This window comes from Anomaloglossus baeobatrachus, chromosome 2, assembly GCF_048569485.1.
Source record: "Anomaloglossus baeobatrachus isolate aAnoBae1 chromosome 2, aAnoBae1.hap1, whole genome shotgun sequence".
Lineage (NCBI taxonomy): Eukaryota > Metazoa > Chordata > Amphibia > Anura > Aromobatidae > Anomaloglossus > Anomaloglossus baeobatrachus.
The window spans coordinates 607,502,545-607,527,330 of NC_134354.1; the positions used below are offsets into that span (position 1 = coordinate 607,502,545).

Genomic DNA, 24,786 nt, shown 5'->3' on the forward strand with positions numbered 1-24,786 from the left:
ATTATTATTTATTATTATTATTACACCGCCATTTATTCCATGGCGCTTTACAAGTGAAAGAGGGTATATGTACAACAATCATTAACAGTACAAGACAGACTGGTATAGGAGGAGAGAGGACCCTGCCCGCGAGGGCTCACAGTCTACAGGGAATGGGTGATGGTAAAATAGGTGAGGACAGAGCTGGTTGCGCAGTGGTCTACTGGACTGAGGGCTATTGTAGGTTGTAGGCTTGTTGGAAGAGGTGGGTCTTGAGGTTCCTCTTGAAGCTTTCCACGGTAGTGGAGAGTCTGATGTGCTGAGGTAGAGCATTCCAGAGTATGGGGGATGCACGGGAGGAGAAATCTTGTACGCGATTGTGGGAAGAGGAGATAAGAGAGGAGCAGAAAAGGAGATCTTGTGAGGATCTGAGGTTGCGTGCAGGTAGGTACCGGGAGACTAGGTCACAGATGTAGGGAGGAGGCAGGTTGTGCATGGCTTTGTATGTCATGGTTAATGTTTTGAACTGGAGTCGTTGGGCGATGGGAAGCCAGTGAAGGGATTGGCAGAGTGGCGAGGCTAGGGAGTAGCGAGGGGAGAGGTGGATTAAGCGGGCCGCAGAGTTTAGGATAGATTGGAGGGATGCAAGAGTGTTGGAAGGGAGGCCAGAGAGCAGGAGGTTGCAGGAGTCGAGGCGGGAGATGATTTATAAACTGCATTTTGTGGTTAGGGGTGTTATCTTTGTCTAATATTTAAATTAGTTTCGTGATCTGAAATATTTAAGTGTGGCAAAAATGCAAAAGAATAAGAAATCAGGAAAACATCTTTTCACACCACTGTGTATAGTGCCTTGCAAAAATATTCATACCCCGTGAACATTTCTACATGTCTTCATATTACAGCCACAAATTTAAATGTGTTTCATTGGGATTTTATGTGATATACTAACACAAAAATATCTGTGAAGTGTAAAGGAAACACTACATGGTTTTCTAAACATTTTAAAAATTGTACTAATGAACTAGGTAGTAGATTACAGGAGGCAATCCCAACAGATGATAGGAAGAATAACAATTATTTTTAATAAGAGTTTTCTTTTTCCCTTATGATAGGATTGGTTCCCATTTTTGATTAACAAAAAATATGGAAAATGTTTGCAATCAATTATGTCCATGCAGAAATAATGAAGATCTAGAGACATTGTTCAGGTGCACTGTGGTTTTATTGAAGCAAACAAGAAATCAATAATTATTTAAAAAAAAACATTTGTTAAACTAATAACTGATGGCAAATCTGTAGCTACTTCCATCTGCAGATGCACAGTCTTGTTTGCAATAAGAATATTAATACCACAGTGCAAGGCAATTCTTTAGAAAAATATACCACTTCCGTGAAAACAGCTGCAGTATTCCTTTCTTTTGTGAGAATCTCATGGTGAATCTGGTGGATTACAAAAAAGAATCAGGTAACAACTGGAAATGGAAGGAAACACAAGCAATGGCTTTTATATAAATATAAAGAATATATATTTTTATTTGCAACAATAAGAGTGAAGGAATATGCTGTATGTAATTATGTGAAACAGGGAGATATATTTTATTGGAAGAAAATGGCATCTTCATCAGTTTACAGTTTCATTCCCCCTAGTTGGCCCGCCTTCTACAAGTCTCCCATTAAACAATGCCTATTTAGCACAAACCATTAAATGCTAGATAGTGAGAAGGAGGTAGTTAGAAGAAGCTGTAGTATTATCTCGCCGTCAGTATCTGGGAAACTCATGTTGTGAAAAAGGAAAGGAGAGACAAAGGAATAATCAGCAGAGTTCTGACATCACATCAGGAGTGTGCATGTTATAAAAAAGACAAAAAAAAACTAACCTCATCGCCCACCCTTCCAGTTGCCACTGCTGCTTCATGTTTGCATCTCAGCACCTCCATCACCAGGACTGGACTTCTGACAGCACTGTACCTACATGGTCTGTAGTCAGAAGTCTCTAGGCAGAGGTTCCACTTACAGCTGGGACTTCAGGCCGCAAACAGGCTCCTTGAGGTCACTGTGCATATGCAGTGACTTTTGGGCTATGCTCACTCTTGGAAATCCTGACTTTGAGTGAACACTTGGCTGGAGATGCAGAGTGACATTGACGTGAAGAACCGGAGCAGTGGTGGCGGATAGGTGAGTGGTGAGGAGTGTTTCTTTTTACATTTCACAACATGAGGCTAGGTTCACACACTGCGTTTTTTTGACGCTGCGTTTTTGTGTGTTTTTTTGCGGCAAAAACCGCACAAAAACGCACCCGCGTCAAAAAAACGTGGCAAAAACGCACGCGTTTTGCCGCGATTTGGTGCATTTTTTTGCTGCGTTTTTGCTCACTGCGTCTTTATGCATTTTTTATCAGTGAACAAAAAAAAAGGTCTGATGTCATTTCCTTCTTCAATGTGTTCTTCATTCTCCACTAGTGTATGCAGAAGAGCAGACAGCTGCAGAACTACAAGGCTCAGCATCCTCCATCCAATAGTGTATGCAGGAGAGCAGACAGCAGCTGCAGAACTACAAGGCTCAGCATGCTCCATCCAGGACTGTATGCTTGAGGGAGAGTCAGGGGGAGCAGACCTACAAGGCTCAGCATCCTCCATCCAATAGTGTATGCAGGAGAGCAGACAGCAGCTGTTGAACTACAAGGCTCAGCATCCTCCATCCAATAGTGTATGCAGGAGAGCAGACAGCAGCTGTCGAACTACAAGGCTCAGCATCCTCCTTCCAGGACTGTATGCAGGATTTCTTTGCCCCCCCCCCCCAAACAAAAAAAATGACGTGGGCTTCGCCATATTTTTGTATGCTAGCCGGGTACAGCAGGCAGGTACGGGCTGCCCCCAACCCCCAGCTGCCTATTTGTACCCGGCTGGAAACCAAAAATATAGGGAAGCCCTTTTTTTTTTTTAAATTATTTCATGAATTTCATGAAATAATTTTAAAAAAAAATGACGTGAGCTTCGCCCAATTTTTGAGTCCAGCCGGGTACAACTAGGCAGCTGGGGATTGGAATCCACAGTGCAGGGTGCCCATGCTTTCTGGGCACCCCCGCTGTGAATTGCAGTCCCGCAGCCACCCCAGAAAATGGCGCTTTCATAGAAGCGCCATCTTCTGGCGCTGTATCCAACTCTTCCAGCTGCCCTGATGCCGGGTGGCTCGCTGGGTAATAATGGGGTTAGGGCTAGCTGTATAGCTGGCCCTAAGCCCGAAATTTATGGTGTCACGCCATTAGACATGGCCACCATGAATTTCTAGTAAAGATAAAAAAAGAAACAACACACAGAAAAATATTTTTATTAGAAATAAAACACAACACAATTAGTGACTCCATCTTTATTGAAATAAAGAACCCCCCTCCGCAGTAATCCTGGGTCAAGGGTCCCGCGCCGTCCAATCCGGATCCAATATCATCTGATCGGTTTGCTGGAAGGCAAAGCGATCAGATGATGTGTCAGGATCAAGTGCCTGAATCACATAACACATCAGCTGATTGTACAAAAGCCGTTTATACAATCAGCAGATGCATCGGTGCAAAAAAAAAAAAAAATACTCACTTATGTGCTGATTACCGGCAGCTCCTGGAGCGATGGGGCGGGAGTCTGATCCCGTCCGATCGCTGCAGCAGTTGCCGGTAATCAGGGATGAAGTCTCCTGACGCATCCGCTGATAGCTTAAACCGGCCGGGCGCCCGTGTCACCGCGATACTTACGATCACCTGATGCGTCAGGTGACTGCATCAGGTGATCCATCGCCAGGTCCTGCATCCATCGGAGGTTTCCCGGCCGTCTGCACACAGCTGGAGCGGCGATACCGTGAGAGGAGATGGGAGCGGGCATGGCACCGGGAGTCTGCAGACAGGTGAGTATAACTTTTTTTTCTTTTTCTACTGTTAACTTTTGTTTTCGCAGCCGCTTCCACCTCCTGCCTGTACATGGCGCCGCACGGCAGCATACATGCACAGGACAGGAGGTGGAAGCGGCGGTGACGGTACCGGGAGGATTCACGCTTCTGTATATACTGACAGAAGGAATCCTCTTCCTGTACATGTCACTTTACTACCCACCTCCTGCGTTTATAGCTGCATTTTTGGTCTTAGAAACGCACCAAAACGCAGCTATTTGCGTTTCTCATTGCATCTTTCAACATCCCATTGAACTCAATTGATGAAAAGCGCAGTGAAAAAAGCGAGAATAATTGACATGCTGCGTTTTTGTGGCACCACAAAAACGCAGCTGAAAAAAAACGCTGTGTGCAGACAGCAAAAATGAAAACTCATAGACTTTGCTGGGGAAGCAAAGTCATGCAGTTTTCTGAGCAAAAACGCACCCGAAAACTGCGCAAAAACGCCGCGAAAAACGCACTGTGTGAACTTACCCTAATAGGGAACATTCAATTCAGGGAGAATTACTTTGCTGAAAATCGAAATTGCAGGTAAAAACCACAGTTTGGTGAGTTTTGTCACATATGCTCATCTGTGGTTGCAATACAGCTTTTTTTCTGTATAACTGGTTTGCTTAGGAGGGTAAAAAAAAAATCTATTTTAATGTACTGCAATATAAATTTCCAATTTTGTATTTTATGTAATTATGTGATTACTGTTATCACAGCTACAAAGATAAAAGCACTGACTTTCTACTGCATCTGTTAAATTGTATTCACCTTAACAGTCAGTTCCGCGCTCTGGGTGGTTGATAAAACTGTTGAGTGGGTCTAGTAGATCTCCTTGGTTGTCCATCACCTCCTCTACGGAAGTCAAGTGAATCTCCATACTCCCCCTCTTCTTCCTAAAAAAAATGTTTGGCAAAATTATTTAACCCTTGAAATACAGGTATATACCAACTATAATACATAAATACATGACTTCTGCATACTCCTACAAATCTTTACTACTACTATCGGAGTTCACCACGATATGACCTGGATTCATTGACTTCATAGAAGGAGCAGTCACTGGTATAGTAACTTTGATCATTAAGTCATGCAGTTGTTTTTAGATATACAGTCTGATTATCATAAATTTAGATATTCTAGGCATCTTGCTCTTATAACTTCCGGTCACTATTACACTCATTCGCCTATATCCAGTGTGGTGGCACTATTTATTTCAGTGTTATATTTTTTAACAAGACTATACTCAGAGCTCATATAAAATCACCAGGATATGCTATAGCTTGGCGCTATTGTTCATATTTTGTTATGAACATGGACAAGACTGTATTTGTTTATTCACCATAAGAAAAAGGCACCGAAAACTTTGTCATGTCTATTCAAGATTCATGCCCAAAAAGGTTTTCTCTGACATTTGGCTCCTAAAAGAATTTTAAGCTAATTGATAATGTCACAATTTCAAAGCAATTTCAATTGCAATTTAATTAAATGAAAGGAAATTGTACCTCCAATTGTGAAATATGTCAGAATAAAGAGTATTGAACAGAACATGGGGGGTAATGCCATATGGGGCCGATACACTACGGATTTTCAATATTACAGAGTAGCAAAATAGATGAAATTTTTTAATCTTATTTGCAGCATGCTAACTTATAATGTGGATTTTCACAGCAACTATGAATCTTTGTAATGAATGTGGTAACATCTACAGTAAATCGGCATGTAACATCTGCAAAATCCAAACTGGAAATTTTGTATATCCACATAGCTGAAGAACAGTAGCAGCTTACAATCTGACCAGCCAGCTTTCTATCAGTGTTGTAAGCATAGACCATTTAGATTAATATTTCATTTCCCTTTGAGATGTTGCAAAATAACCAGCTTAGAAACAGACCACTAGATGAAGCAAAGCTATTAAGATTTTTATAATGTTGCTAAATCTGTTTTTAAGGTTTCCTTGGCTAATAAATAAGACCACAGTTCTATAATTCAGTATTTCATTTCCATTAACTACAGCTTCGCAAACTGCAGTTGTCAGCAGCAGAACGTCTGATACAGTGAATCACATAAACCGCTCCATTAAAATATAAAATGTACAAATACCTGTTACATATTCAGGGCGCACTGACACATACTGCAAAAATAGAACAGATAGCATGTGCCTCTTATCACATATACATGTGAACATTTGGGTTTCTTATTTGAGAATGATGCATATGGTGATAATGTGCTGAGACACAAATGCCAATATAAAGAGGTGGTGAAGTTCAACTTACTAGGTTAATGTCAAAGCACAGTCCCATAATATATCAATGTAGACATAATCGGGTCAGAAAGCACAGTATCACGGTCAATCTAGACAAATATCACAACTCGCAGAGAAGCCAATCTCTAGAGCCCTGTGATCACATAATAATGGAGTTATTGGTCTCTACTTACACTTAAGCAATGGTAAGGGATAAAGCTACAAGAAAATGGTTAAAAATAAGTCTCTATGTCTGTAGTAACAAATATATAATGCAATCTAGATATACTGATGTTACGTGGAAATTCCAAACTAGAGTCACATGGACTAATATGAGAATACTTATGCCACAGGCCACAGTGAGTTTCTCTTACAATACAATTCATACAGCACGATAACTTGGGAGGAGCGGACCTGTTGATGTTCGGGTTCACCAGGTTTGGCTGAACTCTAAAAGTTTGGTTCGATGCCAGAACTTGCCCCCAAACCCTATAGAAGTCAATGGGGACCTGAACGTTTGGGCTGCAAAATTGCTGTAGTAAGGTATAGGAGGGTGCAAAAGGAAGCAAAATGGGGGTAAGAGCAGGACCTGAAAATAAATATGGACTGGGAAATGAGCTGAAGGGATTCTGTCAACATAGCAATCATGGTTAAATAGGAAAAAAAAAATTGATAAAATAAAAATTTAAAGAGTTCCCCACAAAGACTGTTAGAGTTCCATCATTTTTCAAAAATCCCCACAGAGCACACAGAACCCCTTTAAACTAACAAAGAATAAAAAAATAAATAAATCTTAAACCAGAAGGAGGCAGTCCAAATGGAGGAATGGAGGTTGAGGAGGAAGTAGAGATGTTGGTTGAAGAGAAGGAGGAAGCCAATATTGAAAAAAGAAAAAAAAAAAAACAACAAAAAACAGTTTCCCACAGAGCATACATTTTAAGAGTGCAGCCACAAAGCCTTTAACAGAGTTTCTCTACAGAACTGTGTACTGTGTATCAAGTTGTGTAGGTTCGTATTTTAGGCTTGGTTCACTGTCCATTATTTGTATTCCTTGAGTGTACATTGTATTGTCTGCTGGTTAATCATCCCTGCAGTGTTTGTCCTTAGGTCTGGGGGGGGGGGGGCCTGGAATCCACCTAACTTCTTTGCTTACCTGGGGGGATGAGACAGTCTGTTTGAGATCTTGAAGACAGAAGGAAAAAGATTGATCCTCTGGGAGGGAAAAGCTAAGGCTGCTGCCAGCATGCCAGAGAGACTGTGAGAAACCCCCATTTGCCTGGAAAAGGACTGCTGGAGGATTGTGACTGATCCCTGAGACATTTATGCAATTACTGAACAATTTTACCCTCTGTGTAGTAGATCTGATGGTCATTCTGTATTGCATGAAATAAATATGCTTTGGATTGTTCCCATTATCTCTTGCTCTGTTGATTGTTTGATATGGGAGAAGGACTCCGTCACAGTAACATAGGATAAAAAAAAAAACAAAAAAAAACTTGTGTGCAGGTACAAGTGAAGGAGGAGGTGGAAGTGGCGGTATGGGTGGGGGGGGAGGTAGTCAACATTGTTTTTTTTTTTAATTTGGGGAGGCCCCAAAACATTGGTAATGGCAAATTGAAAGAATAAACTGTGATGGAGAATAGCAATGGCTTTATGTGACTGCTATACTTCACCAGTTAGCCAAAAGGTACGGACAAGTTCTGTGGGATCATTTGAATGAATATGAGCTTGCCCACGTTGGCTATGGACAGGTGGATGTGCCGGTCTGTGATTCCACCCCCTGCCATGCTACAGACTTGTTGTAGGGCAGGCTAGCGCCTCCAAGGCATAAAGGGCAAGCTCAGGCTGTGTATCCAATTTGGATACTCATAAGTTAAATGGGACACAGCCATCGCTCAGTGCATGGAGATGTGTGGACACATACTCTCTACCATGTTGTTGAAATGCTGTCTCCTGCTAATATGGACCATATCAGATGGTGGTGCTGGATGTTGTGATGTGCACAGTACGTTTTTTCCACACTTTAACCAGGCTAACCCTCCCTTTCGAGGTGGTGCCGGTACCCCAGTTGTGTTGGTAACGTCTTCTTTCTCCACTGTCTTGTGCCTCGACTGAGACACCGTTGTTAGGTAGGAACGTTATCAGTAGTTAGTCTACCAGCATGCGCTTGTGTTCTTGCAATTTCAGGTCATGCTCCAGTAACAGAAGAATGACATGTTGTCCATCTTGCTTGATCCCCGCTACAAAGACACCAAGTAATAAAAACTGGTAACAATCCGGGTTAATGTGCAGGCACTGCAGCATGTATTTTTTCATGTGTGCCAGTCTGCCTAGATACAAGGACAAGCTGTCCTTGGTAGGAGGTGTATTGTCTGTGTTCTCAGTATCACTCCAGCCACGCTCCAGTGATGCCGGTGAGCTGCTTTGGGTTCCACCATGCTGTCAACATGGTTCCCCCTCCTCCTCAAAAACTGTTCCATGGCTGGACAGTTGTGTACCTTCCGCTGTTGGTACAGGAACCCACCCTTCAAGCCATGTGTGGATTACTGGCCTGGTAATCGTGTGATTATGCCACCTCTTCCAAAATTACATGAAGCCTTTTTTCAAGGAGGCACATTAGTGGGATAGTAACACTGATGATGAAGTCATCAGAAAAGGCCATGTTCTTGAAGAACTCAAAGCAGCTCAACAGGTCATACATATACTGCATGGTGGTTCCCCGTTAGTGCTGAAGTCCCGCAAAGCCACTCAACCGTGCATGCTGTAGCTGAAACTTGCGCAGTCTTTCCAGCATATGCAAAGTGGAGTTCCACTGTGGGGATATGTCGCATATGAGGCGTTGAGTGGGAAGGCAGAAATTATGCTGCAGCACAGACAGGCAAGCAACAGCAGCACAGTGAAAATGCCGAAAGTGCACACAGACGGCCTGCACTTTTTGCAGCAGCTCTGACTTCTCAGGGTAATTTTTCAGGAACCTCTTCACTACAAAACTCAACATGTGCCAGACAAGGGATGTGTGTCAAACTGGCTAGGCCCAGAGCAGCTCCGAGATTTCCCAAGTTATCACACACCACAAAACAGATGAATTTCAGAATAGCTTGCGGTTGTTTCCCCCTGGCTGTGCTGATGTTGGTTATGCAGATGTCCTGCTGACTGAATAAGAAGGAGAAGGTAACATGGACAGAAAAACATGGGTGGTGGTAGTACATGTGCCAAAACACTTTCCGCCTCAGGCCCAGCAGCGACTACAATTGCCCAGTGACCAGATACAGATATAACCTCCCTGGCTGTGCTTACTGGTTCACATATTAGTGGTTATGTGGACCTTGCCACTAATAAAGTTGCACAGTGTGCACAAAATGTTCTCAGTAACTTGTTCATGCAAGGCAGGGATGGCCCGCCTGGAAAAGTAGTAGAAGCTGGGAACCATGTACTGTGGGGCAGCCACTGCCATGAATTTTTTAAAATAATGTCTGACTACACCAGCCAGAACGGCAGTGTGAGGTAAATCCTGGGATATGAAGAGGAATTATGACTAGAAGTCATAATTGCTCTCATCACTCCCTGGCAGTGCCCCCCTCCCTTCTTGTGCTCAAATGTCCAGCATCTGTGAAGGTGTCACATCCCACTTACACCTCCAACAGCCATCTCCTCTGATATGGAGATGAGATGATGTGAGGACAATGGACCCAGGATGACTCCCTGCCGTCACCCTGTAACAAGAGTTGTATCTCATTAGCAAGGCTTGGAAGTAGCCAGACAGAACGACTCCAGTAAAAAATGGTTCATATCTCGCAAGCCATATCTCCGATAAATATGGCAACCATAAAAATGGTGTTTGCGCAGGCGGACGATGCTGGCACACCTTTTTTATGGAAGGGGGAGCTTGGGAAATACCCCAGGCGTGATATCAGCCATATGGGAACTCGTAGACAGGTAATGAGTCCCCTCGTTCTGTAGCTAAATTCATAACTGTCACAATGAGAGCATTGGCGTCTGCCTACGACGCTCCCAGGCAAAGTTATGGCCAATATCCCCTTTGCTGGATAATTCTGATCCATGCAGGGGGAGTGGCAGTGCTTCCCTGTGAGGTCACTAAGGTAGGAGGGGACCTGGATCTGCCCAGGTTGATAACCCTACTTCGGCCATTTTCCAGTGTTCTTCTGCTCGGGGGCCTGGTTGGGAAACATCTGTGGGAAGAATCCTAGAAACCTGGTCTACAGCGCCCCCCTGTGGCCAGACACACAAGGTAACTGATGTAATTGTATACCTGTTTGTAACCCATGCTTTATCTGTAACTGTACTCTGACATATGTATATTCTGTAGATTCCCTATTGTATATATTGTAGTTTCTAGTGTGCCTTAGGCGATTAAATTATATAATTAATCTTGGGCTGTTCTGTTATCTCGATCTTGAATCCCACGTCCGTGTGTTCGGCTAATAGTTACCGTAAATCGGTTGGTGGCAGCGAGTTGTGCCAAGGATTATTGTGGGGAGGCCAGTGAGATTCGGGGAGAGTTTATATATTCCGCCCGCGGAGGTCGGGGGAATATATACCCTTCTCTCGCCGGGGGCCCTTCAATAATCGGCATAAGTAGTATAGCGGCCTCCTTGCTTATGGTCGGGCAATTCCATAATTGGCCTGACTATAAGAGGGGCGCTAGAGAGCGCGTCACGTGCTCTGTCTGTCGGTCGGGAGGTATAAAGGAGGGGGACGCCCCCTTGCTACCCCCCGATTGTGACGTACTGGTAGCCAGCGCGGGGGATTTCTGAGTGACCCCCCGGTGGTTTGTGACATATTGGTGGCAAGCGGTGGGATCGAGATAATAGTGTGTGTGAGTGTGAGACCCATACTCCCAGACACTAAAGACTGCCTGCAGCAGCTGTGGCTGCTGGGGTCTTCAGACTAGCTCAACACTAGAGTGTCAGAGTGCAGATACTGTAAGGTGTGTGGAGGCATCAGGTGTCAGTTCTGTGTCAGTGACCAAAAGTCTGCAAGAATGGCTGAGAGCACCAGGAGCAAAGCCAAAGGAATGGCCGATGCTCAGGCCAGAGACGATGAGGAGGTTGTCCACGAGTCCTCCAGGAGCTCGACGCCAGAAAACAGCTCTGCAGAGGACATTGCACAACCGGGCACTGCTGGACAAGATGAGGAGCAGCTCGCCCAAGGGTCCTCAACGAGCCAGACGCCAGCCCTCCGCTCTGCAATGGACAGTGAAGCACCAGGCTCCGCAGCGGGCCGCAGATCACCACGTGCCATTCCACCGAGCCTGGGAGGCTCGGATAGCCTTCTTCAAATGGCTATGGCCCTACGCCAGGCTGGAGACCGGGAGGGCTACAAGGAACTCATGGCCGAGCGTGAGCGGCAAGCAGCGCGTGAAGAGCGCCAGGCAGAGCGTAACTACCAGCTGCAGCTAGCTCAGCTCCGGCCCTCATCAGCCACCCGTGACCTTCCAGACACCAAACTTCCAAAGGTCCGTGTTGAGGACTTCCCAGTGCTGGAGAAGGATGGAGACTTGGACTCTTTCTTGACTGCTTTTGAACGGACTTGCTTGCAGCATCATCTGAACAAGGACCAGTGGGCCAAATACCTGACCCCCCGTTTAAGGGGTAAGGCCCTGGATATCCTTGGGGACTTGCCTGCTGAGGCGGATCAGGGCTACGACACCATCAAGCGGGCCCTGATCCAACAGTACAACCTCACCCCGGAGTCCTACCGCAAGAAGTTCCGGACGCTGCAGAAGGGACCAAAGGACTCCTGGGCTGACCACCGGCGGGCACTTGCCCGAGCTGCCGACCACTGGACCCAAGGCCTGCAGCTTTCCACCGGACCGGAGATCCTGGACTTGTTCATCACGGAGCAACTCTTGTGGAACTGCCCTGAGGATCTCCGCCAGTTCATCCGAGACCAGAAGCCAAAGGGGTCCACGGCTACAGCTGCCCTTGCCGATGACTACACCAACAACCGGGCCCCTGAGGCCAGGAGAGCGGCCACCAGCAGCACCTGGAGAGGGGGTAAGATGAATTCTGCGACTGCCCCACCTGCCCCTAGACTGCAGGGGGTGTCCCCCTCAACTCCCCTCTCCAGGCCCGTGGCAGAACGGTGCCACCAGTGCAACCTACCTGGACACTTCAAGGCCATGTGCCCTCAGCGTCCCAAGGCCCCGGCTCCGTCCCCGTCCCAAGGGCCGCCCAAGGTGTATTGTGTGGGTGGGGGTGGTGGTAGGTCCCTGGACAGCTTCCAACCTGTCACCGTCGGCCGGTCTGTGACCATAGGACTGCGAGACAGCGCCTCGGAGGTGACTCTGGTGCGGCCTGAGATGGTGTCCCCCCAAGACTTGATCCCTGGAAAAACCCTCGCTGTCTCCGGGATTGGAGGCATTGACCCGGCGCTGCCTGTTGCTGACATTTATGTGGACTGGGGCGCGGGGCGAGGGGTGAGAGAGGTGGGGGTAACTGATCGGATCCCTGCAAACGTGCTACTTGGGACAGATTTGGGGCAAATAACCTCCCAGTTTGGCCCCGCCCCAAAGGCTGAACCTTCAGCCAGTGCTGACGTGCCTCCGGACAATGTTAATGTGTTATCTATGAATGATGTAAGGGAGGAGGGAGTGAACTCTGATATTTCTGCTTGCACAGACACCATAGACACACACGCAGCTGCAGCTGTGACAGGGGAGGGGGTCAGAGAAAGGTGTGACAATGCCTCTACAAGTAACCAGCCTGTGAGCTGGGATCTGTTGCCCTCTGCAGGGATAAGCAGAGAGCAGGGTGCTGCAGGGGGAGGACCAGTGTGTGGGGTGGGGGCTACCACAGCAAATGTGGGGTCCCCAGAGATTTCACAGCGGGGTTCTGTTGCTGCAGGAGGGGAACAGGCAGGTGAGATTGGGGCCGGTCCAGGAGCGGAAGTGCTCCCAGGTAAGATCTCGGTGCATGGTTCCCCCACAACCGGGGTGTCAGGAAGCCAGGTAGGTCTGCCTGAACCGGCGACTTGGTCAGGAACGGAGGAGGAGCAGGCACGACCCACGGTCGCAGCGGCTGTGGCCGCTGTCACCCGCAGTGGGAGTGCTGGAAGCCAAGGGGCCTCCCGGAGGTCCGATAGCTCTTCCCCTTCTGACCAAGTGGCAGCCGAGTCAGGTGGAGGCCAGGACACAGGTCCCGGGGTACTGACCGAAGATGTGACAGTCTCGTCGATTCTGGCCACATCTAGTCAGGGGTTTCAGGCAGCGTTAGAAGCTGACGACAGCCTGAAAGCTCTAAAGGAGCAGGCGGCACAGCCTCCCTCGGACTCGGACCCGGAGCGAGTGGTCTGGGACCAAGGACGGCTGTACCGGGCCACGGTCCAGCAGGGTTCACCGGAGGCGTGGCCCAGGGACCGACAGTTGGTGGTACCCTATCCGTTCCGGACGGAGTTGTTGCGGATCGCACATGAGATTCCGATGGCCGGACACCTAGGGATCGCTAAGACCAAGGCCAGGTTAAACCAGCATTTCTACTGGCCAAAAATGGGGGCCGATGTGGCTGCCTACTGCCGTTCGTGTGAAACATGTCAGAGAGTGGGGAAGGCGGGGCCACACCCCAAAGCCCCACTAGTATCTTTGCCAATCATCGATGAGCCTTTCAGGAGGGTGGCTGTGGATCTGGTCGGCCCGCTGGCCATCCCCAGCAGCTCCGGGAAACGCTTCATACTGACGGTAGTGGACTATGCCACCCGGTACCCAGAAGCAGTGGCCTTGTCGTCCATTCGGGCTGACAAGGTGGCCACCGCATTGCTGGAGATTTTCTCCCGAGTGGGTTTTCCCCAGGAAATGCTCACTGACCGGGGGACCCAATTCATGTCCCAGCTGATGGAGGCCCTCTGTAAGCAAGTCCAGGTGCGACATCTGGTGGCCAGCCCGTACCATCCACAGACTAATGGCCTGTGCGAGCGGTTCAATGGCACCTTAAAGCAGATGCTTAAGATGTTGGTCGACTCCCATGGGCGTGACTGGGAGCGGTATCTCCCACACCTGTTATTTGCTTACCGGGAGGTTCCACAGGCCTCAACAGGATTCTCACCGTTTGAGCTCCTGTACGGGCGACGTGTGCGGGGCCCCCTGGCTCTGGTGAAAGAGGCTTGGGAAGGGGATTTGGCCACCCCTGGAGTGTCGGTCATCGAGTATGTCATGCGCTTCCGGGACAAAATGCAGGCCTTGACGCAACTGGTACACGACAATATGGCTCAAGCCCAGGCCGATCAGAAGCGTTGGTACGACCAGAACGCTTGTGAGAGGACCTACCAAGTGGGTCAAAAGGTGTGGGTACTGGTCCCCGTACCACAGGACAAGCTTCAGGCAGCCTGGGAAGGCCCATACCTCGTGTACCAGCAGCTCAACCCTGTGACGTACCTGGTCACCCTGGACCCTGCCCGTGGAAGGCGGAAGCCCTTCCATGTGAACATGATGAAGGCACATCATGAGCGGGAGGCATGTGCGCTCCCCGTGTGCAACCTGCCCGAGGAGGGAGAAGCGGAAACCCTCTTGGATATGCTAGCCCAGGTTAGGGCAGGCGGATCCATTGAGGATGTGGAGGTTGGCCACCAGCTCTTGGAGGACCAACGGTCCCAGCTGTGGGCCACCCTACACCCCTTCCGGGGGTTGTTTACCAACCAGCCCGGAAGGACTGACTTGGCTGTCCATCACGTGGACACTGGGGATCATCCCCCGATCCGGCGTTCAGCATATCGGGTCTCCCTGGAGGTGCAGCAACACATGCGCCAGGAGATTGACGAGATGCTGGAGCTGGGGGTGATCCAGGCATCCAACAGCGCTTGGGCCTCGCCTGTAGTCCTCGTCCCTAAGAAGGACCGAACCACTCGGTTCTGCGTGGACTACAGGGGGCTCAATGCGGTCACGGTCGCCGATGCGTACCCAATGCCACGCATCGATGACCTGCTCGATCAGTTGGCCGGGGCTCGGTACCTGACCATCATGGATCTGAGCCGGGGATATTGGCAGATCCCCCTGACTCGCAAGGCCAGGGAACGCTCTGCCTTTATTACCCCATTTGGACTGTACGAGTCCACGGTGATGCCATTCGGGATGAGGAATGCCCCTGCCACTTTCCAGCGGATGGTCAACACCCTGCTCAAGGGACTTGAAGGGTACGCGGCCGCGTACCTAGATGACATTGCCGTCTTCAGTCCCACCTGGGAGGACCACCTAGAGCATCTAGCACAGGTGCTCAGGCGGATCCACCGGGCAGGTTTGACCATCAAGCCGGGAAAGTGTCAGCTGGCCATGAGCGAGGTCCAGTACCTCGGTCACCGGGTAGGTGGGGGAACGCTGAAGCCCGAGCCTGAGAAAGTGGAGGCCATCGCATCCTGGCCCACCCCCAGGACCAAGAAGCAGGTGATGTCCTTCTTGGGGACCGCTGGGTACTATAGGAGGTTTGTTCCATGCTATAGTAGCCTGGCAAAGCCCTTGACGGACCTCACCAAGAAGAAGCTGCCCTCTGCAGTCGATTGGACAGTGGACTGCGAGACAGCCTTCCGGGCCCTAAAGGACGCCCTGTCCAGCCCGCCCGTGCTACAGGCAGCCGACTTCACGCAGCCGTTTGTAGTACAGACCGACGCCAGTGACTTCGGCCTCGGTGCGGTGCTCAGCCAGGTGGACTCTGCGAGCCAAGAGCACCCAGTCTTGTACCTGAGCAGGAAGCTGTTACCAAGGGAAGTGGCCTATTCTACAATGGAGAAGGAGTGCCTGGCCATAGTGTGGGCCCTGCAGCGTCTGCAACCCTATCTATACGGGCGCCACTTCATCGTGGAGACGGACCACAATCCCCTCAGCTGGTTGCACACCGTCTCTGGGACGAATGGGCGATTGTTGCGATGGAGCCTTGCGCTCCAGCAATACGACTTCACCATTCGCCACAAAAGGGGCCGTGACCACGGTAACGCAGACGGGCTGTCCCGACAAGGAGAGGTCGCGGACGGGCGCACGGGGGAACACCGGGGTGTGCTGCCCCCTAGCGCCCTCAAAAGGGGGGAGGTGTGAGGTAAATCCTGGGATATGAAGAGGAATTATGACTAGAAGTCATAATTGCTCTCATCACTCCCTGGCAGTGCCCCCCTCCCTTCTTGTGCTCAAATGTCCAGCATCTGTGAAGGTGTCACATCCCACTTACACCTCCAACAGCCATCTCCTCTGATATGGAGATGAGATGATGTGAGGACAATGGACCCAGGATGACTCCCTGCCGTCACCCTGTAACAAGAGTTGTATCTCATTAGCAAGGCTTGGAAGTAGCCAGACAGAACGACTCCAGTAAAAAATGGTTCATATCTCGCAAGCCATATCTCCGATAAATATGGCAACCATAAAAATGGTGTTTGCGCAGGCGGACGATGCTGGCACACCTTTTTTATGGAAGGGGGAGCTTGGGAAATACCCCAGGCGTGATATCAGCCATATGGGAACTCGTAGACAGGTCATGAGTCCCCTCGTTCTGTAGCTAAATTCATAACTGTCACAATGAGAGCATTGGCGTCTGCCTACGACGCTCCCAGGCAAAGTTATGGCCAATATCCCCTTTGCTGGATAATTCTGATCCATGCAGGGGGAGTGGCAGTGCTTCCCTGTGAGGTCACTAAGGTAGGAGGGGACCTGGATCTGCCCAGGTTGATAACCCTACTTCGGCCATTTTCCAGTGTTCTTCTGCTCGGGGGCCTGGTTGGGAAACATCTGTGGGAAGAATCCTAGAAACCTGGTCTACAGCGCCCCCCTGTGGCCAGACACACAAGGTAACTGATGTAATTGTATACCTGTTTGTAACCCATGCTTTATCTGTAACTGTACTCTGACATATGTATATTCTGTAGATTCCCTATTGTATATATTGTAGTTTCTAGTGTGCCTTAGGCGATTAAATTATATAATTAATCTTGGGCTGTTCTGTTATCTCGATCTTGAATCCCACGTCCGTGTGTTCGGCTAATAGTTACCGTAAATCGGTTGGTGGCAGCGAGTTGTGCCAAGGATTATTGTGGGGAGGCCAGTGAGATTCGGGGAGAGTTTATATATTCCGCCCGCGGAGGTCGGGGGAATATATACCCTTCTCTCGCCGGGGGCCCTTCAATAATCGGCATAAGTAGTATAGCGGCCTCCTTGCTTATGGTCGGGCAATTCCATAATTGGCCTGACTATAAGAGGGGCGCTAGAGAGCGCGTCACGTGCTCTGTCTGTCGGTCGGGAGGTATAAAGGAGGGGGACGCCCCCTTGCTACCCCCCGATTGTGACGTACTGGTAGCCAGCGCGGGGGATTTCTGAGTGACCCCCCGGTGGTTTGTGACAGGCAGCATTTCAAAGGCAACAAATTTTGAAATGCTGTCATTCAGGACCAGGACTTGTGGGTAGGTAGAGGGGTACTTCCTCTTTCTCTCCAGTGTTCGGGGATGGACAGCTCAACGCCTCCATGGGACGCTGTAGAGATGCTCAGTGACACTACTCGTGGTGGTGCTGTCACATAATTTCTTTATGGGGAAGCAAGGCGGCCCTGTTTTTCCGGAGGGAGAGGAAAAGGCCAAGACTGCAGCAGAACTAGCAGAAGGAGCATCAGATATTTCCTGTTTTTTCAAGTGTGTACTCCATAGCAGCACGTACTTTGCATTCAGATGCCTCATCATGCAGGTGGTGCTCAGGTTAAGAACATTTATACCATGCTTTAATTGCCAATGGCACAGTGTGCATATCACCAGTCTTGTCGTCAGCACATTGCCTGAAAAAGTGCAATGCCAGGAAGCTCCTCTGGTCTCCTCTCAGCCGGCATACTGGCTAGGGGCCAGCCTCTGTGCTTTTGCACTTTGCTCAGTCTTTTGCTGTGCAGCTGGGGCAGTATGACTGCCGGCTCTCCTTTCGATATGGGCACATCACTCAGTTGACCTTCACTTCATGTGGAGTCTAGGATCTCCTCATCCCCCACACCATCTTCCAACCACTTCTCACCCATTCCCTCCTTGTTGGTCTGCACACTACAGAAAGTAACAATATGAACCAAAGAAACAGGGAGTATAACATGCTAAAGGGTTTATTAAATATCAAAAGGTAGACATAAATATCATAGTGACAATTAACAAATGTCAAAATAGTTAATTTGTACAACACCGGACAGTGACAGAAAAATGGTATAAAAGCATGTAACATGGCACGCAATATTGGGTCAGAGGGTAAGTATATGGATATATTATAATTGTAGGTAATTAATAACTCATACGCCTATATCTTTCAAAGTGCACTGCAGAAAGCAACAGTAGTTGGCACCTGTATTACATCATCATCATCAACAGAGCTGTGCTGCTAAGATCCGCTAACCATAAGCACTAGCCCTCCCACATTCTCATCCTCATTCTGAACAAATGGTTTGGCATCAGTACACTTAACTCTTCCACTTTTGGGGCAGGGACAGGTGCCAGGTGATCAATGGAACCCCATATAGCAGAGTCATCAAAAAGCAGAAGTGACTGCTGCATGACTTGGTGACTGCTGCATGACTTGGGGCACAGACTGCTTGCCTGATTTGGTAGGAGGAGAGGTGTAAGACACATGCCCATGGGCCCTAGGTGCAAAATCTTTGCTTTCAGCAAGGGAACGGATGGAAAACAAAGCAAGGGATCTGGAGGCACTCTCAGCCATCCAATCTAAAACCACCTGTACTTATTCTGGCTTCACCATTCGTCCAGCGATACTCTCTTAAGTTACACAGAATGTCCTGTCAGGGGAGTGCACCAGAGGAAGGTGTTTTATTTGGGAGTGTAGCAGGCACAAATTGAGCACATCCTGTCCCTGAAGCAGCTCCACCAGCAGCAGCACCAAGGTCACGTCTCCTATTTGATGCTCTCCTTGTAATTTGAAGCAAAAGAAGTGCAGAATATTACACGGCCTCTATACAGAGTGTGCCCAGCAGATCATTTCCCTGTATGCGGAGTGGCCACACAGACTAATTATTAAAATTCCTCACACAGACCCTTTTTAAGAGTACTCCCCACAGAACCTGGTACAGAATGACTACACAGACGCTTTATTAAAATTCCTCCCAAGGACGCTTTTTAACAGAATGCCCCTCAAAGCCTTAAAAAAAGGTCTGTGGAAGGAATTTTAATACAGTACCCACACAGCCTGGAGCTGCGCAGCCACACAAAGTCTTTATTAAAATTCCCTCCAAACACCCATTCTTAAGAAGACCCCCAGAGTGCCTGGTGCAGAGTGGCCACACAGAGCCTTTATTATAATTCCACCACAGACCCTTTTTTAAGAGTATTCCCACAGAGCTTGGTGCAGCGCAGCCACACAAAGTCTTTATTAAAATTCCCCCCATACACCCGGTTTTTTAAGAGTAACCCCAAAGTTTCAGGAACAGAGTGGCCACACAAAGCCTTTTTTAAAAGTCCCCCCCAGACTCTGTTGCAGAGTGGCCATACAGACTACTTTTTAAGACAGCTGACATCAACCCCAAAAATATTAACTGTGGCATCTAATTTGATGTACCACTTCTAGGGCGGCAGTGGGCTATTTTTAGACTAGGCCGGGGCAAATAACCATGGGCCTTCCCAGTCCCAAGCGGTTTGCTTTACTTTGGCTGGTTATACAAAATTGGGGGGGACCCCACACACCGTTTTTTAAATTATTTATAAATAAATAATAATAAAAAAAATGTTGTGGGATGCCCTCTAATTTTGATAACCAGCCAAGGTAAACCAGACAGCGAAGGGCTGCAGCCCACAGGTGTCTGATTTAACTGCAAAGGCAAAAGGGGGTGACCCAACGTAATTTTTTTTTAAAAAAAAGTTTTTATTTATTTTGCTCCCAGCAGCATTCAGTGATCTTTCTCACACCGAAAGCCTTTCAACAAGCCTTATATATCATCCAAGTTCTGAACACCGACTTCCGTGAAAAGTCCGTATTCAAGTTTGTGCCCCAGAGACTAGGTGTCTGGTACGAGCCTCGAATTAACATCAGTATGGTTAAATTTAAAGGGAACCTGTCAGGTGCAATATGCACCCAGAACCACGAGCAGTTCTGGGTGCATAGAGCTAATCCCTGCCTAACTGTCCCAATATCTAGTATCATAGATAAAGAGATCTTTAGAAAAAGTATGTCTAAAGATCTTTTATGATATGCTAATGAGCGTAGGAACTAGTTTTAAGGGCGTTAGTTCCTGCGCTCATTCTGTCCTCTAATCATGGCAGAACGCCCAATGGCATGCTAACATGCTATTCAATTCAGCATCATCAGTGGTGATGTGCGTACTGTGTCCGCTATCACTGCTGATCCTAAGTCCTTGGACTTCCGGTCATGCGCACTAGACCTCTCTGAAGCCGAGGCATGTATTCCCGGGCTTCATACTGCACATGACCAGAAGTGCCGAGCATTCAGATCAGCGGTGACAGCAGATACAGGTACGCGCATCACCGCTGGTGATGCTACATTGAATAGCATATGTTAGCACACCTTTGTGGGTGTGCTGCCATGCTAAGAGGGCGGAATGAGCACAGGAATTAACACTCTTCAGACTAGTCCCTGCACTCATTAGAATATCATAAAAGGTCTTTAGAAATGCCTTTTCTAAAGATCTCTTTACCTATGCTACTAGATACAGGGACAGTTAGGCAAGGACTGGCAGTATGCATCCAGAACAGCTAGTGGTTCTGGGTGCATATTGCACTTGACCAGTTCCCTTTAATATTTCAGAGCTTTTAGCAGTTTAATGGGGTCAAAATTGCTAAAAGATTCTCTTTAAGGAACAGCTGTGTAACACTTTCCTGACATACGACTCAGAGACTTTTGACAATAGTAGTTTATACTGATCTATATTATATTTTTAGCCTCATGTAGCATTTTTCCTGATAAACTTACGTGCATGCTTAAAAAAAAAAAAAAAAAAAAAAGAAATTGAATGATGTAAGTTCTTAGCAATAGCTATATACAAGTGTCTATTCTTAGTAATCTGTGAACATACTACATAATATAATTTCTTAAGTGTTGTTAATTAAATCTTAATTATCATCTCCAGAAATCTAAGCTTCTGCAAGAATAACTAAAGTTCCATAATGTATTTAGCATTGCAATGTACAAATTAGTAAAAAAAAACCCCTCACATATAATAAGTGGTTACCATCTAATTAAACATGGTAAAAGTATATGCACTTGCCACTTCTATGACACTAAATTCAACATTCTCTATCTCATCTTTTTCCTTTTAAAGGGGGAATTATAAATGAATAGCAAGCCTCCTTGTGAAGAAGTCGTCCATGCAGCAGAGTACAGAGTAGCTACAAAGTGTCTCTCGCGCTAGAAGACTTGGCACATCTGTGCATCACGTTAACAGCCTGCTGATTTCACTATGAAATGTTCTGTGGTGGCGCTGCAGGGTAATTGAACAGTTGCTCATCGGATTCCCACAGACTATAGATGACTACTGTGGGTCCCAACAGCGGGGCACCCTGTTAAATTTTTTTGTTAGAAAAACAGATAACAAACCCTTCAAAGCACATCTCTACTAGATTGGCCATTTGCTTGGTTTATGAGATTTCTTGTGTTCACAACCCTACTATGCCTTTCAAGAAGAAAAAGTAACGAGGGCGTTAAGAAAGGAATACTTGACTATAAGTGTTTGACAGCTAAAGAAACTCTTAGTTTGATCATTATGCCAAATATTTGCCATTTCCAAATACCTTCTATCATAGCATTGTACTATCTTGGGCATTCTCACATGCATGACAAGCACAAGCATTTAAAATGGGAATAGATGCCAGCGTTACGCTATAGTTGGTTGTTTTTTTTTATGTTTAATTTAAAATTTCAGCCAGCAATAGCATAACAGATAGTGAATATACTATTTTCAGTCATCCCTATTTTCGCTCGCACATTGGCTTTCTTGACACTGGATATAGTCTATACAGCTGTTAAAATTAACAGCCAGCAATTCTTATGGCACGCTGCATAAATGGAGTCAGAAACACAAGAAAACATCGATATACTCTTTCTTAGTAGGTAGTGAAAAAATTCTTATTAATAATGGTAATACCCAAAAAATGGAGTAAATAGATTCCACTAGAAAAAGAATATTAGTTTAAATATTGAAAACATACAAATAACATAACAATTTAAGGTCAACTAAGGAAGAGTAACCTAATAAAGGGAAAGAAGATGGGCCCACAGAAAAGATTCTAATGATATTGTGGGGTAAATGGATCAAAAGGTGTGGAACCTGTAAGTTGGACAGTCCAAAATCACATAGATCCAAGTCCTTACAAATATGATATACCAATATCAATCACCAATCTGGATAAATGTTGTATCAAGATGTATAGACCAAAATCAAATCAAGAATACTATGTGTAAATGAAAAATACAAACCAGTAAACTATCTCAATCATTTCATGTCAAATTTTAAGAAGTACCAAAATATATATAAAAAAAGTGTCCAGGGTATACTTTACCCTTGTTACAGATTATATTAGAAAGGACCCTCTTTTCGCTTCTATGGCTTTCTTATACATCCCCTTGAGAAAGCCATAGACGTGGATATACACTAGGCACTTTTTGATATACAGTGGAACCTTGGTTTACGAGAACAATCCGTTCTGGGAGTGTGCTTCTAAACCAAGTTACTTGTCTAGCAAAGCAAAATTTCCCATAGGAAATAATGCAAGCTCAGACAATTTGTTCCACAACTTGTTCAATGTCACATCCTGGTCCCCTATTGTGCCATTCCACACACGCACAAACAAACATATTATGCTCACCTTATCTTCCGTTCCCTCGCCGGCCTCCTGGTTCTTGTAGTCCGTCAGTACAGGATGTGTATCGGTTAACCATAGCGACTGATGCCGGAGCTTCTGCTGCCAGAGCGCTGATGTCAAAGGCAGGAGCCGGTTGCCTCTGATTGGTCAGCGCGCTGCCTTTGAGAAGTGGCTGACAGCGGAAGTTCCTCCATTGTCGCGATGGTTACCTGATATACAACATAACGGCAAACTATAAGAACCAGGTGGCCGACGAGGGAATGGAAGGTAAGGTGAGCATAATATGTGTGTGTGCGTGTCTGTTAGTGCGGACTGTAAGAGCGGGTCAGATTGCGGTGAAAGTATGGAACCAGAAGTGTGTGCAGTGAGTATTTGCTTGTACAGCAAAGCTTGCTCGTACACGGAGTTACAAATTTACAGCAAGCTATGCTCCTATAGCGAAATACTCGCACACCAAGTTACTCGTAAACCGAGGTTCCACTGTATATTTAACAGTAATTTGCAGCTTTACATTACTATTTTTAGTGCCGTTTATGTGATACAAGAATGTTGTGTATTTATCCACAAAGCCCATTGTTGTTTCTGTATTTTTCTAATTTGCTACTCAATAATTATAGCAAAGTGTAATTAACTTTTTGTTCCAATGTTCTGTTTTCTAGTTATTTAAAGACTAACATTTTATTTCAACCAATTTTTCTTAGATGCTCATAGCTAAGCATTAATTCAATTTCATTTGTACAGAAAAATAGAACAAATGTCTCTGGATGTATTGTATCTTTCTAGATGTGTGAAAATTCTCAAGGTTATCTAGACTACAATTCATTAGACAATTACTAAAGTGAATATAACAAATATGCCTCTGTTCCCATGAATTATGTTTAACTGTTAAACTTGTAAACAGAAAAATTCATTTCTGATGTTAAAATGATATTTTTTTTTTTTTTTTTAAGAAATGAGCAAAACATTTGCACTACCCTGGTCCAGCCTCCACATTGGTGCTCCACTGCAGCTGGAACAGGGCAGTAGAAAATTCCTCATCCGGCACTGAAGTGCATCTATATTGATTAGTAGACCACATCATGATGTCATATAACACCTAGTAACTAGGTATCACACGATGATGGTCTCTATATTGGAAGAATCACCCATGATGCAAATAAATGCAAGCAGTTGACCATCGGCAAAAGAAATTTGCAGTGCCCTCATCTGAGTGCCATACAGTACCAAAATGGATGACATATCCTCTCTTGAACTTTTACATAGCAAAAAACCATTTGTACTAAAGAAAAAAAAAAAAAAAAATCATACCATAGACCATACTTCCAAATAAATATATATATCTATCTATCTATATATATATATGTATATATATATGCTATCAGACATCTATGTTAACAGCTAATCTCCTTTGGAAGAAAGGTGCTAGTAATCAAGAAAGGAAGCGAGAGATTGGATGGAACCCTCTAGATCAGGGGTGGGGAACCTTTGGCCGGTGGCTGCCTTTTCTGCGGCCCCCAGGCACATTTCCAGGGAGTGCAGTGCTTGGGCGGCAGCCACATCTTGCTGGATGCCGGCCCTTTAAAACCCGCAAGTAGCGTTCAATGCTGAATGCTGCAATGCACACACTAGAGGATTACGACCTCATACTGGCCAGTGCCAGCGAGAGGACATACTTTGTGGGTGGGATAGGCACATAATGTGCTCACGTCCCACAGAAAAGAAGCGGCTACCCCAGCTCCACCAGTAATGTCTGTGCACCCCCGCAGCATCTTCAGGGCTGTCTGTGCCCCACCCAGCATCCCCCAGGGCTGTCTGTGCCCCTCCCTGCATCCCCAGGACTGTCTGTGCCCCCCCCTGCATCC

General features: G+C 46.7%; 1 protein-coding gene across 1 annotated transcript in view; it reads right to left on the minus strand.

Annotated features, from left to right (window-relative positions):
- Nucleotides 1-1,179: 1,179 nt before the first annotated feature.
- TDRD3 (tudor domain containing 3) overlaps nt 1,180-24,786 on the minus strand; it is a 419,212-nt gene continuing 395,605 nt past the window's right edge. The window contains exons 13-14 of the mRNA XM_075334376.1: nt 4,672-4,796; nt 1,180-1,419 (exon numbers count right to left, since the gene is read on the minus strand). Of these exons, the coding sequence (XP_075190491.1) occupies nt 4,680-4,796 (117 nt within the window). The 3' untranslated portion in view covers nt 1,180-1,419; nt 4,672-4,679. The remainder of the gene's footprint in view (nt 1,420-4,671; nt 4,797-24,786) is intronic.